The sequence below is a fragment of the Tachypleus tridentatus genome, chromosome 2 (genome assembly GCF_004210375.1).
Source record: "Tachypleus tridentatus isolate NWPU-2018 chromosome 2, ASM421037v1, whole genome shotgun sequence".
Lineage (NCBI taxonomy): Eukaryota > Metazoa > Arthropoda > Merostomata > Xiphosura > Limulidae > Tachypleus > Tachypleus tridentatus.
Window position 1 is genome coordinate 72,839,432 of NC_134826.1, and position 16,758 is coordinate 72,856,189.

The 16,758-nt window shown below is 34.4% G+C and overlaps 1 protein-coding gene across 5 annotated transcripts in view; it reads left to right on the forward strand.

The window, feature by feature from the left end:
• Positions 1 to 16,758, forward strand: part of LOC143244214 (homeobox protein cut-like) — a 316,853-nt gene that overhangs the window by 268,854 nt on the left and 31,241 nt on the right. For all 5 annotated transcript variants that reach the window (XM_076488461.1, XM_076488464.1, XM_076488465.1 and 2 more), the window contains 4 exons: positions 3,226 to 3,340; positions 5,509 to 5,575; positions 8,406 to 8,454; positions 12,775 to 12,945. In XM_076488461.1, coding sequence (XP_076344576.1) covers positions 3,226 to 3,340; positions 5,509 to 5,575; positions 8,406 to 8,454; positions 12,775 to 12,945 — 402 coding nt within the window. The remainder of the gene's footprint in view (positions 1 to 3,225; positions 3,341 to 5,508; positions 5,576 to 8,405; positions 8,455 to 12,774; positions 12,946 to 16,758) is intronic.

Here is a 16,758-nt window from a genome sequence, read left to right on the forward strand (position 1 = left end):
AGTAAACATCTCATTAGTATACACTAAACAAGTAAACATATCATAAGTATACATCAAACACAGTTTTATGTTGAAGTTTTTTTGTTAGTGATACCTGAAGACGAGGGTTCGGAACTGTGGGTCTGCTGATTCCTGACTCGCTTCCCATAAGTGAAAAAAAACAACAACAAACAAACAAAATGTGTTCCTGTACTTTGAGGATGTAAGTGTGTTATAAAAATTACGATGAAATTCTACTATTCGATGAGAGGACCTCAAGAGTCGGCGGTGAATGAATGCTATTGATTGGCTTTCTGTTGGTGTTGTTACGACATCGTATTTGGGTGTGGGAGATAAAATATTAACACTTTAGATACAAGTAGAGTTTAGAAAACTATTAACTCAGATAAATCTCTAATTCCTAAAATGGTATCAAAGGTTTATTTGAATTCAAAATTTTTAACATATGAATGTTTTTTATTTTATTTTAAAGTACTTACGAAACTTGAAAGGTTTCGAGCTTTCACTAGCTACGCTTATGATGCTTTCCCCTCTCTAATTCAGTGATGTTCAAACTGCTTTTCGTACAACCCTTGGATTCTGTGAAGGATTATCAAAGGTTCTCCAAAAACATAAGAGGTTTGTGTTTCGGTTTCGGATTTCACACACAGTTACACGAGGGCTATCTGCGCTAACCGTCCCTAATTTAGTAGTGAAAGACTACGTGATAAACAGCTAGTCATCTTCACCCACCGCCAACTCTTTGGGTACTCTTTTACCAATGAATAGTGGGATTAACCGTCACATTATAAAACCTAAAAGGGCGAGCATGTTTAGTGTGAACTAAGATTGCTAGTCATGCGCCCCTTAACCATCAGGCCACGCTGAACCAAGATAAACAATAATGACGTTTCTGTTTTTTGTTTGTTTTGTGTTAATTAGTCAGGAACGAAAATTCTTTCTAAAAATCATGGATAGATTGTTATTCAGTGTTCTACGTACGTGCATAGGGAGACAAATTAAGAATTATTCGTTGGTATATAAAACTTGCCATTATACAGAAGAGGAAGAAATCACGACTTGTCACCACTGTGTAGTTAAATTACGGGTGAGGCATATTTTATTGGGAGAAATACATTAACAACACTCTCATCTTGGCTAGGCTTCAAGTGTGGGGGTCTCTCACTGGTACAGCGGTAAGTCTACGGATTTATAACGCTAAAATCATGGGTTCGATACCCTCGGTGGACTCAGCTGATAGCCCGATGTGACTTTGCTATAAGAAAACACTCATTTAAGTTAGGGGTTAAAGGTTAGGAGTTCCGTAATGGAAGGAATGATAAGAGGGTTGAAACCGTTCAATAAATTAAAAATTAGATATATCTATCACAGATAGTCCTAATTTAGCTAGTAGGGGAGGAGGAGGTGGAGTGTAAGTTAGAACAACTATTATCTCCCTCACACAGGCCTGGCATGGCCAAACGCGTAAGGCGTGCGACTCGTGATCCGAAGGTCGCGGGTTCGCGCCCACGTCGCGCTAAACATGCTCGCCCTCCCAGCCGTGGGGGTATATAATGTGACGGTCAATCCCACTATTCGTTGGTAAAAGAGTAGCCCAAGAGTTGGCGGTGGGTGGTGATGACTAGCTGCCCTCCCTCTAGTCTTACACTGCAAAATTAGGGACGGCTAGCACAGATAGCCCTCGAGTAGCTTTGTGCGAAATTCCAAAACAACAACAACAATCTCCCTCACTGTATTTCTAAATATTAAAAATACGTGAGTCAATGCTCTGCAGCAGCAGGACAGAACATTAAAGGAACGTACTAAATTTTAAGCTAATAAGATTAGGGAGAAGATATATATATATATCTACGTTTAGCGACGTATTTCTATTTCAGACTACGTGTATAGGCTTATAACATTGCCCGTTTTAAAACGTTAAGTAAACTGTTTTTTTGTATTGCGAAAGTGTGCTAAGGCAGACACGAAGCCAAAACTGTAAATAGAACAAAGAAGGTTATTATATGGAACCAGAGATTACTTACGACTGATAAAAAAACAAAAAACGTGAATATACACCAGTGTTGGTAATGCCCACGTTACGTTGTCAGCGATTAAAGCGCGTGGATCTCGAGTTTTTATGTGCCGAATTGGACTAATCGAAGGATAATCGAACAGAGAATTAAGTACCGGATAAATAAATAAACAATCTTTAGTAAAGGGTGTTATCCGAGGAAGAGTCATTTTCATCAAGTAACCGAGATACGTTATTTCCATTTCGTTAGCGTGCCGGGCTGCAGTACGGATCTTCCGCAATGTGCGTCATGTTAGGCCTGGCATGGCCAGATGGTTAAGGCACTCGATTCGTAATCCGAGGGTCGCGGGTTCGAATCCCCGTCAGACCAAACATGCTCGCCCTTTCGGCTGTGGGGGCGTTATAATGTAACGGTCAATCTCACTATTCGTTGGTAAAAGAATAGCCCAAGAGTTTGCGGTGGGTGGTAATGACTGGTTGCCTTCCCTCTAGTCTTACACTGCTAATTAGGGACGGCTAATGTAGATAACCCTCGTGTAGCTTTGCGTGAAATTCAAACGAAACCAAACCAAAAATCACACGGGAAAATATATTTCAATTCTGCCTACATTTCGTACGTTTCAGTATTTCTTTTTGTTCTGAAATACGATATTATGTCACGTAGTTTAATCAGCGTTCGTCGCTTTCAGCTATTAACACTAAAATCGTTTATTTTGTTTTCATGTCATTTAGTGCCGAATGGGTTTACTTACATCATCACGTCAATCGATTTTACATTTCTGCATTTTTTACAACAGTCAGTTTAAAAAACTGACCAAGGACATTGTGTTAAATTATTCGTTTCTTATCCGAATACAGTGGGGGAATCCCTCAGCAGCGATGTAGTATGAACGGTAGTATTGATGGTTTTTCTGTATTTTTTTCGTGTATTATTAGGGACCGAGTAATCAATACAAGCGGAGATATAAAAGTTAAAACTTTCGAAAACCAATAAGTTTTCTTTGTAACTTGTGACTGAATCGTCAAAGGTTGTAATATAACGAAAGAAAAAACATTAAGATTGAATTAATCCAAGGTAAAACAAAGGAAAATCTATATAAAACTCATCTACATACAGCCCATTTGCCTCCATGTGTGGGCTATTTAGCCCCTTATTATGCAGTGCCTTATATAATTGAAATGTATATAGCAACTGTTCTCTCGTTCCACAGGCTCAGAAGGACCTTGAGCTCCTAATCAAACCGGGAAAAGAGATTTCTGAAGTCCACGTAAACGTTTCGAACAAGCTGGACGAAGCCCAGCGGCAAGCTAGGGAACTACAAAGTGGTAAGTGCGGCAAACATTTCCAGTTGCTCAAAACAATGACTTGTTTATATATTTTAAAACGGCTGGAATAGAGGAGCGAACAACTCCGGTTCCAATATAAACAATTAGTCTGAGGTGAAACTAATCTAATTTTTGTTATTACACCTTGTATTACTAATAATTCTTCAGGTTAGTGTATTTTTTTTTCTAATAAACTCATGTGGTAAATAAACATTAAAATAAATCTAATTATAGACTAAATTTGAAATGAAATATTATTCTGCACGAGTGATTGACTGCCCAGGGTCACCAGTTGTTTTGGGTGGGGTTGGGGGGTTAAGAGTAGCTGTTGTACCACCCATGGAGATTATAAGCTCCTTGCTAGAAGAAGTTGTACTGCGCATGTGTGTGTTGCCTCATTCCAGTAACTCAGTGGTAAGCCTAAATCCTTATAACGCTACAAACCGGGTTTCCATACTTCTGATGAGCACAGTTAAAAAACTCCTTGTGTAACTTTGCTCTTAACAACAAACGAATACCGAGTGTGTTGAAAGCTACACGACAATCCGATACCAAACCTTATGTTGTTCTATTTTAACTTTATAACATTTAAAGAACTACCAGAGGCTTCTTGGTATTGTTTGTTTGTTTTTTAATTTCGCGCAAAGCTACTCGAGGGCTATATTCGCTAGCTGTCCCTAATTTAGCAGTGTAAGACTTGAGGGAAGACGGCTAGCCATCATCACCCACCGCCGACTCTTGAGCTACCCTTTTACTAACGAATAATGGGATTGACCGTCACATTATGATTTCCCCATGGCCAAAAGGGCAAGCATGTTTGGTGTGACAGGGATCCGAATCTGTCACCTCAGATTATGAGTTGTGCGTCTTAACCACCTGGTCATGCAGGTCCATTGGTTGTTTTGACTTATTACGTAGATGGAAATGGCTTATTTTCTTCTCATAAGGCCCGGCATGGCCAGGTGGGTTAAGGCGTTCGACTCATAATCCGAGGGTCGCGGGTTCGAATCCCGTTCGCACCAAACATGCTCGCCCTTTCAGCCGTGTCGGCGTTATAATGTGACGATCAATCCCACTATTCATTGGTAAAAGAGTAGCACAAGAGTTGGCGGTGGGTGGTGATGACTAGCTGCCTTCCCTCTAGCCTTACTCTGATAAATTTGGGACGAGTAGTGCTTATACCCCTTGAGTAGCTTTGCGCGAAATTTAAAATAAAAATAACAAACTGTTCTCCTGTGGCCTTCTTTTGTAGTATGATGGACTATTCTACATAGATTGGTGTTACCGATTCTCGAATGTCTATTATGCTTTTCAATTCCAACATTTGTTGGTCATTATATGTTTTCAAATATATTCAATTCATTCACGAGAGATGCTGCAAATGTTTTTGTTGTTTTTTTCCTCCACTAGGTCTTCAGGTTGTTTGGTTACGATCATATTTTTTTTTCTAAATATGTCGTGACATTGTGCTATTTACCCTGTATGTCTTTAGAGATACCTCTGACAAAGGTGAATACGTCTTTATATCTGCAGATTTATTTACCTTTATTCTTGTTTATTTATTTATCTTCGTTATTATTTATCAGGTGTTCCCGGTTTCATTGTCAGAGGATTGCTTACTTGTATCTAAGTGATCTGTGTCGCCATCTGTTGGGAACGTGATTTATAGTCTGTAGTTTATCTTGTAAACTCTCGTGTTAACATGATTTATGCGTCTTGGTAACCCTTACCTCTGGAAGGAATTTTTGTTATTTTTACATTTATGTTGTAAATTTTAGTGCTGTGTGTTTTCTGGTCAGGTGGTTTTCGAACTTTCGAATGTTATGTGTAATGTGTGGGCCGTGTTATAAAAGTATCGTTAGCGAATATAATATTTGATATGTCGCCCCAAGTAACACAGCGGTACGTCTGTGGACTTATAACACTACCTGGTTTTGATACTTTCTGTGGGCAGAACACAAATAAATCAATGTGAGATGCTTTGCACTTAATTACAAACAAACAAATGTAATATTTTAATACAATATATTTACATAATTAAATCACGAGAAATATATTGCCTGTAAGTGAATATATTAAAACTTAAAAAGTGTTTTTACTTTCAAGTGTGGACTTATTCTTCCAGACAGTCTTGTAATAACACGACGATTTGTTCTTTTTTATGACAGCCTTGAAACTGAGCAAGTCCGAGTTTTTAAATATAAAATCCAAATATGATGAAATTTCCCATGTCAGGTAAGTTTATGATAAGTCATCATGATCGTATAGAATTATAAATTATCTGTTACACAAAGCACCCAACACCAGCGTCGTGTAGAATGGCGTGGTTAAAGTCTTCCATGTTATCCAGTTCTCGTTCAAAAGAAAGAACAGCGTGATTAAGTGTTGGCTGTCTATATGAGCAGATCTGTTGTCAACTCAACTTAAACCTGAGAGGTCGTGTGTAGTATATAGTACTCGGCCAGTTCACTGTAAGTAATTAACCCTTGAAGGCCTTTCACCTGTGAATAACTTTGTGAATTCTGTAAGCTGTTGGTGAAACACTCCACACAAAATCGGCTACCTAGAGGACTTTTGTCCATTTTAACCACGTCTAGTTAGTACTTTTCCATTTTAACCACATCTAGTTAGTACTTTTCCATTTCAACCACGTCTAATTAGTACTTTTCCATTTCAACCACATGTAGTTAGTACTTTTCCATTTCAACCACGTCTAGTTAGTACTTTTCCATTTCAACCACACGTAGTTAGTACTTTTCCATTTTAACCACAAGTAGTTAGTACTTTTTCATTTTAACCACAGGTAGTTAGTACTTTTCCATTTTAACCACAGGTAGTTAGTACTTTTTAAATGCACGTTATTCTTGATTTTGGTTTATTTTTAACACCTGAATAACTTTAACTAAATCCTGTTTTGTTTTAAAAGCGTGTCACTGTTATGTTTTTGTTTGTTTTTTAACATAATTGTTTGAACATATGTAGTTTCGTTTTCTTTTATCTCCTTCTTCCCTCATCTTTCGGTTCAAAGTCAATCCGTATCTTTCTGGAAATAAATTATATATATATAAGCGACACCTTTTAAATTTTCTCAGTTTTACGTGGTCTATTTTGAATCTCTTGTATTAGCTTCAACATTTCGAGCCTAGCTTTAATGCGAATTTTGTATTATTATTATTAATATTTACAATGACTCGTCTGGGTGAACGATAAGGCCAGGAGTTATATTCTGTGGGTGAGAAGATAGGTTAATTGCATCAATAAATGAACAAACCTGACAGGTTGAACCGTGTGTGGTGATGGTAATGTAATATACATTCTAACCAAAATAATGCACGCCTTCCAAGCAGGCTATATACATTCGTATATACATATACGTATTTATAGGACGTCGATTTGGTGGTCTTTACGTTTCGGTTTATGTGGTAGTCCAGTCAAAACTGTTTGCTAAGGGGTCTTTGTCATCATGTAGAAAGGAAAAAAAAAAGAGCGCCAGTTGTAGCTTTCCACAGCAAATGTAAAAGCGGTCGTAAAGTATAATATACAAACAGCCTATATACACAATACGCGGCAGTGATTATTCATTTAGGCTTAGCTTAATGTCACGTGTATACATAAATCTCCCTCAGCTGCTCAGTTTAGCTGTATGTATATTTTTATGACTCGTTTCTATATAACTGATTCATGTATAGATTAAATTTGTTAATTATTCATTCTCCTCTACGTTCTAGTCAGATACAATCTATTATCTATGTATGCCACGTTCACGTGTGTGTTATAAAATAGATCCTGTATTCACCTGTATTAACAAAGACTCGTTAATAAGGGAGTTTCAGTTGATCTGCTAGTCCGAGCCACACTCAAAGATTCAGATACGTATCACTTTAATTCATAGCCAGTAATGAAATACCAAAATCGTCAACATATTTTAATATTAAGATAAAAATATTTTACTTCTATAATATTAAAAGTAATAGCGAATCCAAAGTATTTTTATTCGAATTCTGTAACGTCGATTGGATTTAAAATGTAAATTTTTATTACCACGATACATGTTACCGTCGGTAGTAGAATTAATGATTAAAAACGAAAACACTTGGCAATAAAACTCGTTAGGTTTATACTGTTTTTCCCTTCACAAACTTGTTTATTCAACATTTAAGTATAAGTCAAGGTGGTTAAGCCACTCGACTCGTAATCCGAGGGTCGCGGGTTCGAATCTCCGTCACACCAAACGTGATCGCCCTTTCAGCCGTGTCGGCGTTATAATGTGACGGTCAATCCCACTATTTGTTGGTAAAGGAGTAGCTCAAGAGTTGGCGGTGGATAGCGATAACTAGCAGTCTTCCCTCTAGTCTTACTCTGCTAAATTAGGGACGGCTAGCACAGGTAGCCCTCGAGTGGTTTTGCGCGAAATTCAAAAACAAACAAACAAGTTACAATTTATTTAAACAACTCATTCCATTATTTTTATTTTAACTCCCCATTCTAGAACCCCAGTTTACATGTTTCGAACGTCATTCGAACATAAACAAAAGGCGGACATGCATGTACTTTAGTAGCCATTTTGTACAATAACATATTAAAAAGCTTATCAAAGTTTATAAAAATATATAAAGTTAGATTTTAAAATTACATTATATGTTTAGTTATTGATAGTAGTATCAGATTCGGTAAAGTTTAGCTCTAACTAAACTAAGGCAAAAAATATATACAAGCTATAATGTTAATTTATTTCTATCGAATATAGGCTGTATTAAAAATAAATAAAAAAGGTTTAACTGATTTTAGGCCTGAGACAAGTTATCTTAAAGATTTCCGTATCAGTGAATAAAATTATTTTGTATGATTCTATAATTCATGTATTTATAAAAGTAATGTTGTAAGAAAGACATTAATTGACCACAAATGGTTTGTGGGTCTCTGTTAGTATAACAATAATTAACTAAAACTGGATCACCTCAAACAGCCAGAAATTTCAGTTTTAAAAACCTGGATTCATAACTTGAAATGTTGCAGTTTATATGTCGAATTCTATGATGCTAATGTTGTGTCACCTTTCTTTCAGATCGAACGAAATGAAAATCTTTATGAATGATTTAGAACGAGCCAATCAGGTAAAAGCCACATTAATTTACCAATATTAATCAGAAAAACAAAAAGCATTTACACTTTTAGCATAAAAAGTGTTAAATATTGCACTTATATAAACAAATTAACAATAAAATACTGATATGAGTGCCTGGAAACTTTTATAAGGAAGCTTGTAATAAGAGTGAGTGTCGACTTTTATAGTTACATTATTAGATTCTGTAATAAATTCACGATACAAAAAATATGATAAGCTGAAATTCACTACACTAATTTATGTATTTCACTATCCTTGGTCCGGCAAGGCCAGTTGGGTAGTGTCGCGGTTCGAACTCCCGACCTACCAAATATGCACGCTCTTTCAAACGTGGGGACATTATAATGTTATAGTCAATCCCACTATTTGTTGGTAAAAGAATAGCCCAAGAGTTGTCGGTGGGTGGTGATGAGTAGTTGCCTTCCCTTTGGTCTTACACTGCTAAATTAGGAGAGCTAGCGCAGATAGCCTTTTTGTAGCTTTGCGAAATTGGAAACAAACCAGTTTCCTAGTTGTTTCAATAAACCCTCACGTTTGCCTCTCGCTGGTACAGCAGTAAGTCTACGGATTTACAACGCTAAAATCAGGGGTTCGATTCCCCTCGATGGGCTCAGCAGATAGCCCGATGTGGCTTTGCTATAAGAAAACGCACGCACGCACACCCTCACGTTTCGCATGAGTTTATTGAGGTTTTTGCTTATGATGTTCACCAAAAAACCAGAAGCAAAGCACGTGATTTTAACAATTAATATCTATTAACAGAAAAATACTTACCTAGGTATATCTTATATGCTTAGATAAAGTAATTAATTAACTAAATAACTGCTTGATTAGCGCGTCTTGTACTCGCTAATGTTTATTGTTACTGTTTTATGTAAATAATAACGGTGTAATTACTATTGCTGATATGGCTGTCATCCTTCTAATTTACTAAGGTAACACGAGCATGCGCAGAAACTGTTTTCAAACAGCGCATATTGCTATTTAAAAATATATATATAGTGTGCTTTGCCATTGATGTATAATGAGCCAGTTTCGTCTTTTAATGTTGCTGGAGAGACTCTATGTTATTTTAATTAAAACGTTTTCAGTAAATCTACAGCCCCTTTAGTGGCTTAGCTGGAAGTCTATAAAAAAATCTGGTTTCGATACCCATGCTGGGTACAGCACAAATAGCCCAGTATGAAACTTCGCGCTTTAACAACAAACAAATAGTTCAATAAAAAAATATTATTCGATTATTTTATAGTATTATACTTGATATAACGACGCGGTCACCGTGGAAACGCTTTTAAAATAATGTGTTTGTTTTGTCCGTTTATTTCTCTGACGCTTGTTTACTTTTGAATGTCTATGACCAGAAATTTTTTAGCTTAGTGAATGGATGGGTGGTTAGCATTAGGGAAACTTTTGTATTCCTTTATTACTTTTGATAGTTATTCAGGCCAGAAATTTAAAATTAATTTTATAGTAAAACGTTTTTCTCCTCTCAAAATATGCCCCTCCCCGAAAAAAAACAAACAACTTTTAATAATACTTAAATTTGACGGTAAAACATATAATTTTAAAGAAAACGATCAAGCAAAAATGTCTGTACGATAATCGTGATATTACTGTGACTGTCGAACATCGATACCAGGAGACGTTGTGATATTACCGTGACTGTCGAACATCGATACCAGGAGACGTTGTGATATTTCTGTGACTGTCGAACATCGATAGCAGAAGACGTTGTGATATTGCAATAAAAAAAAATACATTTCGAGTCCCTACCCCGTCCTGGTCTAATTTTTCATGTCAGCTGTTTAAAACATTGTTGTGATTTGATTTAAAGGATATCATAAATAGATTAAATGTCTAGGTTTAAATTTCCCTCTGTTACTTCCCCAATAGGATATGTATAGAAAATTTAGACAAATAATTTAGGCCTTATCTGAGAGGGGGGTAAATATTTGAATTATATACAATAAATGTGTGTGGGGAGAATGAAATAATTAGATTATAATCATCGGGTGTGAGGTAAAGTAAACAGTTGGAATATGGGGGGGGGTAAATGTTTAGTTTATGATAAATTTCAGAAACCCACACCATGGGAATTACTTCACGAGAAATGTGTTCCGACTATACTGATACAAACTGTAATGTTTTTGTTTATTAAAACAGGTCCGGTTTATTGAAAAAAATAAGTTTTATTAAGAACTTCATTTTAGTAGTATATTTACAAGTTGTATCAATAAAGATATAATTAAACTCTCACGTGCAGCCCTAGAGATAAGTCATGTTCTTGTCGTGAAGAGATTACTTTTATTTTAAACTTGCGTTTTGTTATAAAGAAATAGTCGTTGCACATATCGTAGCTATTTTTATAACTGTCTGACTCTTGAATTCTATGGATGGCTCTACATTATATATTTTATTTCGGTCACGTATATAGATAGATGCATATATACACGCTGCGTCCATTATAATATGGCTTGTGATTAATATCAGTAAAATTATAAATTACTGTCAATTATTGTGATCCTAATTGTTCTAGGAATATTGTATGCTGAATTAATTTTATTTATTTATTTTAATGAGTCCGCAATTAATGAACTTTGTATGCATGGTTCATATATAATTTCACAACCTGCATATTATAACTAGCACACATCACTGTACCTTCTCTGACAAAGGGAACTGGTAATAAAATGTACTTCCTTATAGGTGGCGATGTGCCCGTTGTGTTTGCTGTAATAAGTTAAGTACTCTAAGATAACTGAAAGCCAATTAAAATCGAATTATTTCACTATGTTGAGGAATCGGAACTTAGTGATTGTGTGATTTGTTAAAAAAGTCGTCTGGAAGGAGTGTAATTAATATCAGTTTGTATATGTCAGTCAGTTATATCTGTGTCCGTTTGGATCCATGAAGTATTATTTCCTGGGAATTTTTCTAATACTTTTGTGAAGTTTCTAACTGATAGAGGACCAGTTGTTAAAGCAAAACCTTTCTGGGCGAAATCTTATGATAATATAAGATAAGCAATTCCAACAATAAATGAATTAAAATGCTATTAGTCGACTTCAAAGTGTAACTAATACACAAATTTATTAAATAAATGTGGACCCAACCAAAGAATATGAACATTAAGAAACTGTATGGTCATTTCCTAAGCTGTCGTAACTGTTAGGTAAATTAGAAGGAACCTATGAATTATGCTGTATTATAAGTCAATGTGTTTATATTAAGACAAATCTTTATCATAATACTAATGGTTTTACCCAAGTATTGCTTTAAAAAACTCGTGTGTGAAGAACTGAAAAAAAGTAAACGATTTGTTTGTTTTATTTTTTCTCAAATGTGCTGAAATGTAAAGAAACTTTTAAAATGAATCTTTCTTCCATTAGGATATTCAGGTTATCTCAAAAACATTTTTTTAAGAAAAAAGGTATTTCCCCTACTTATGATTATTGTATATAATGTGGAATTTATTAGAAATTCTATAGTGTCGACATGAATACAGAAAACCTGAATAGATGTAATCCAGACTCGGCAATGCCAGGTAGTTAGGACGTTCGACTCCTAATATGAGGATCGCGTATTCGAATCCCCATTACACCATACGTACTCCCCTTTCAGCTGTGGGAGTGTTATAATGTTACGGTCAATCCTACTATTCATTTATAAAATAGTAGCCAAATTGTTAGCGGTGGGTGGTGATGACTAATGGCCTTCACTGTAGTCTTACACTGCTTAATTAGGGACGGCTAGCGCAGACAGCCCTGGTGTAACTTTACGCGAAATTAAAAAACAAACAAACAATATATAAACCAGATGTTCAAATTTAATTATAGTTTTCTATATACCAGTAATAGTTCTTTGGAAACCGTGTACTGCAAATATTATGTTTTTAAAAATGATTTTATCATTCATGTTTTTAACATAGAAAACTATTTTAATAACATCAATCTGTAGTAACAAATGTTTATTGCCCAATTAACCGAGGTCCGGCATGGGCAGGTGGTTAAGGGACTCGACTAGTAATCCAAAGGTCGCGGGTTCGAATCTTCGTCACACCAAACATGCTCGCCCTTTCAGCCGTGGGGGCGTTATAATGTGACGGTCAATCCCACTATTCGTTGGTAGAAGAGTAGCCCAAGAGATGGCGGTGGGTGGTGATGACTAGCTGCCTTCCCTTTAGTCTTACCCTTCTAAATTAGGGACGGCTAGCACAGATAGCCCTCGAGTTGCTTTGCGCGAAATTCAAAACAAACCAAACAAACAATCAACCGAAATTTAATCGAAGCTAAATTTGATTATTCATTAGAGAGCAACGTTGGCAGAAAAAGAGGCGTCAACACTTAAAAAACAGATCGAGACAGTAAAACAGTCGCTACACCAGACTAATACCATATACCAGGACCCAGGCATGGATAAAACTGAGGAGACAATTTCTTATTCGTCCGTGGAACTTGGACTTGCTGCTAAAGAGAAGGAAGTAAGTAATGTTTCTCCATCTAGCGGGAAACAACAAAACTAAGTAATCCTCTACTACATTAGTTCTTCATACTTTATAATGTACTTTGGCTTCAACTCCTACATTAGTTCTTCATACTTTATAATGTACTTTGACTTCAACCTCTACATTAGTTCTTCCTACTTTATAATGTACTTTGACTTAACCTCTACATTAGTTCTTCCTACTTTATAATGTACTTTGACTTCAACCTCTACTACATTAGTTCTTCCTACTTTATAATGTACTTTGACTTCAACCTCTACTACATTAGTTCTTACTACTTTATAATGTACTTTGACTTCAACTTCTACATTGGTTCTTCCTACTTAATAATGTACTTTGACTTCAACCTCAACATTAGTTCTTCATACTTTATAATGTACTTTGAATTCAACTTCTACATTAGTTCTTCCTACTTTATAGTGTACTTTGACTTCAACCTCTACATTAGTTCTTCATACCTTATAATGTACTTTGAATTCAACTTCTACATTAGTTCTTCATACTTTATAATGTACTTTGACTTCAACTACTACATTAGTTCTTCCTACTTTATAATGTACTTTGACTTCAACCTCTACATTAGTTCTTCATACCTTATAATGTACTTTGAATTCAACTTCTACATTGGTTCTTCCTACTTAATAATGTACTTTGACTTCAACCTCTACATTAGTTCTTCATACCTTATAATGTACTTTGAATTCAACTTCTACATTAGTTCTTCATACTTTATAATGTACTTTGACTTCAACTTCTACTACATTAGTTCTTCCTACTTTATAATGTACTTTGACTTCAACCTCTACATTAGTTCTTCATACTTTATAATGTACTTTGACTTCAACTTCTACATTAGTTCTTCCTACTTTATAATGTACTTTGACTTCAACCTCTACATTAGTTCTTCATACTTTATAATGTACTTTGACTTCAACTTCTACATTAGTTCTTCCTACTTCATAATGTACTTTGACTTCAACTTCTACATTAGTTCTTCCTACTTTATAATGTACTTTGACTTCAACCTCTACTACATTAGTTCTTCATACTTTATAATGTACTTTGACTTCAACCTCTATATTAGTTCTTCATACTTTATAATCTACTTTCATTTCAACTTCTACATTAGTTCTTCCTACATTATAATGTACTTTGACTTCAACTTCTACATTAGTTCTTCCTACTTTATAATGTACTTTGACTTCAACTTCTACATTAGTTCTTCCTACTTTATAATGTACTTTGACTTCAACTTCTACATTAGTTCTTCCTACTTAATAATGTACTTTGACTTCAACCTCTACTACATTAGTTCTTCATACTTTATAATGTACTTTGACTTCAACCTCTACATTAGTTCTTCATACTTTATAATGTACTTTGACTTCAACTTCTACATTAGTTCTTCCTACTTTATAATGTACTTTGACTTCAACTTCTACATTAGTTCTTCCTACTTTATAATGTACTTTGACTTCAACCTCTACATTAGTTCTTCATACTTTATAATGTACTTTGACTTCAACTTCTACATTAGTTCTTCTTACTTTATAATGTACTTTGACTTCAACTTCTACATTAGTTCTTCCTACTTTATAATGTACTTTGACTTCAACTTCTACATTAGTTCTTCCTACTTTATAATGTACTTTGACTTCAACCTCTACATTAGTTCTTCATACTTTATAATGTACTTTGAATTCAACTTCTACATTAGTTCTTCCTACTTTATAGTGTACTTTGACTTCAACCTCTACATTAGTTCTTCATACCTTATAATGTACTTTGAATTCAACTTCTACATTAGTTCTTCATTCTTTATAATGTACTTTGACTTAACTCCTACATTAGTTCTTACTACTTTATAATGTACTTTGACTTCAACCTCTACATTAGTTCTTCATACTTTATAATGTACTTTGAATTCAACTTCTACATTAGTTCTTCCTACTTTATAATGTACTTTGACTTCAACCTCTACATTAGTTCTTCATACTTTATAATGTACTTTGAATTCAACTTCTACATTAGTTCTTCCTACTTTATAATGTACTTTGACTTCAACTTCTACATTAGTTCTTCCTACTTAATAATGTACTTTGACTTCAACCTCTACTACATTAGTTCTTCATACTTTATAATGTACTTTGACTTCAACTTCTACATTAGTTCTTCATACTTTATAATGTACTTTGACTTCAACTCTACATTAGTTCTTCCTACTTTATAATGTACTTTGACTTCAACTTCTACATTAGTTCTTCCTACTTTATAATGTACTTTGACTTCAACTTCTACATTAGTTCTTCCTACTTTATAATGTACTTTGACTTCAACCTCAACATTAGTTCTTCATACTTTATAATGTACTTTGACTTCAACCTCTACTATTAGTTCTTCATACTTTATAATGTACTTTGACTTCAACCTCTACATTAGTTCTTCATACTTTATAATGTACTTTGATTTCAACTTCTACATTAGTTCTTCCTACTTTATAATGTACTTTGACTTCAACTTCTACATTAGTTCTTCCTACTTTATAATGTACTTTGACTTAACCTCTACATTAGTTCTTCATACTTTATAATGTACTTTGACTTCAACTTCTACATTAGTTCTTCCTACTTTATAATGTACTTTGACTTCAACTTCTACATTAGTTCTTCCTACTTTATAATGTACTTTGACTTCAACCTCTACATTAGTTCTTCCTACTTTATAATGTACTTTGACTTCAACCTCTACATTAGTTCTTCATACTTTATAATGTACTTTGACTTCAACTTCTACATTAGTTCTTCCTACTTTATAATGTACTTTGACCATAACCTCTACATTAGTTCTTCATACTTTATAATGTACTTTGACTTCAACCTTCTACATTAGTTCTTCCTACTTTATAATGTACTTTGACTTCAACCTCTACTAGTTAGTTCTTCAACCTACTTAGTTCTTCATATATAATGTACTTTGAATTAACCTCTACATTAGTTCTTCCTACTTTATAATGTACTTTGACTTCAACCTCTACATTAGTTCTTCATACTTTATAATGTACTTTGACTTCAACTCTCTACATTAGTTCTTCCTACTTTATAATGTACTTTGACTTCAACTTCTACATTAGTTCTTCCTACTTTATAATGTACTTTGACTTCAACCTTCTACATTAGTTCTTCCTACTTTATAATGTACTTTGACTTCAACCTCTACATTAGTTCTTCATACTTTATAATGTACTTTGACTTCAACCTCTACATTAGTTCTTCATACTTTATAATGTACTTTGACTTCAACTTCTACATTAGTTCTTCATACTTTATAATGTACTTTGACTTCAACTCTACTATATTAGTTCTTCATACTTTATAATGTACTTTGACTTCAACCTCTACATTAGTTCTTCCTACTTTATAATGTACTTTGACTTCAACCTCTACATTAGTTCTTCCTACTTTATAATGTACTTTGACTTCAACCTCTACATTAGTTCTTCTACTTTATAATGTACTTTGAATTAACCTCTACATTAGTTCTTCCTACTTTATAATGTACTTTTACTTCAACCTCTACTACATAAGTTCTTCATACTTTATAATGTACTTTGACTTCAACTCCTACATTAGTTCTTCCTACTTTATAATGTACTTTGACTTAACTCCTACATTAGTTCTTACTACTTTATAATGTACTTTGACTTCAACCTCTACATTAGTTCTTCATACTTTATAATGTACTTTGAATTCAACTTCTACATTAGTTCTTCCTACTTTATAATGTACTTTG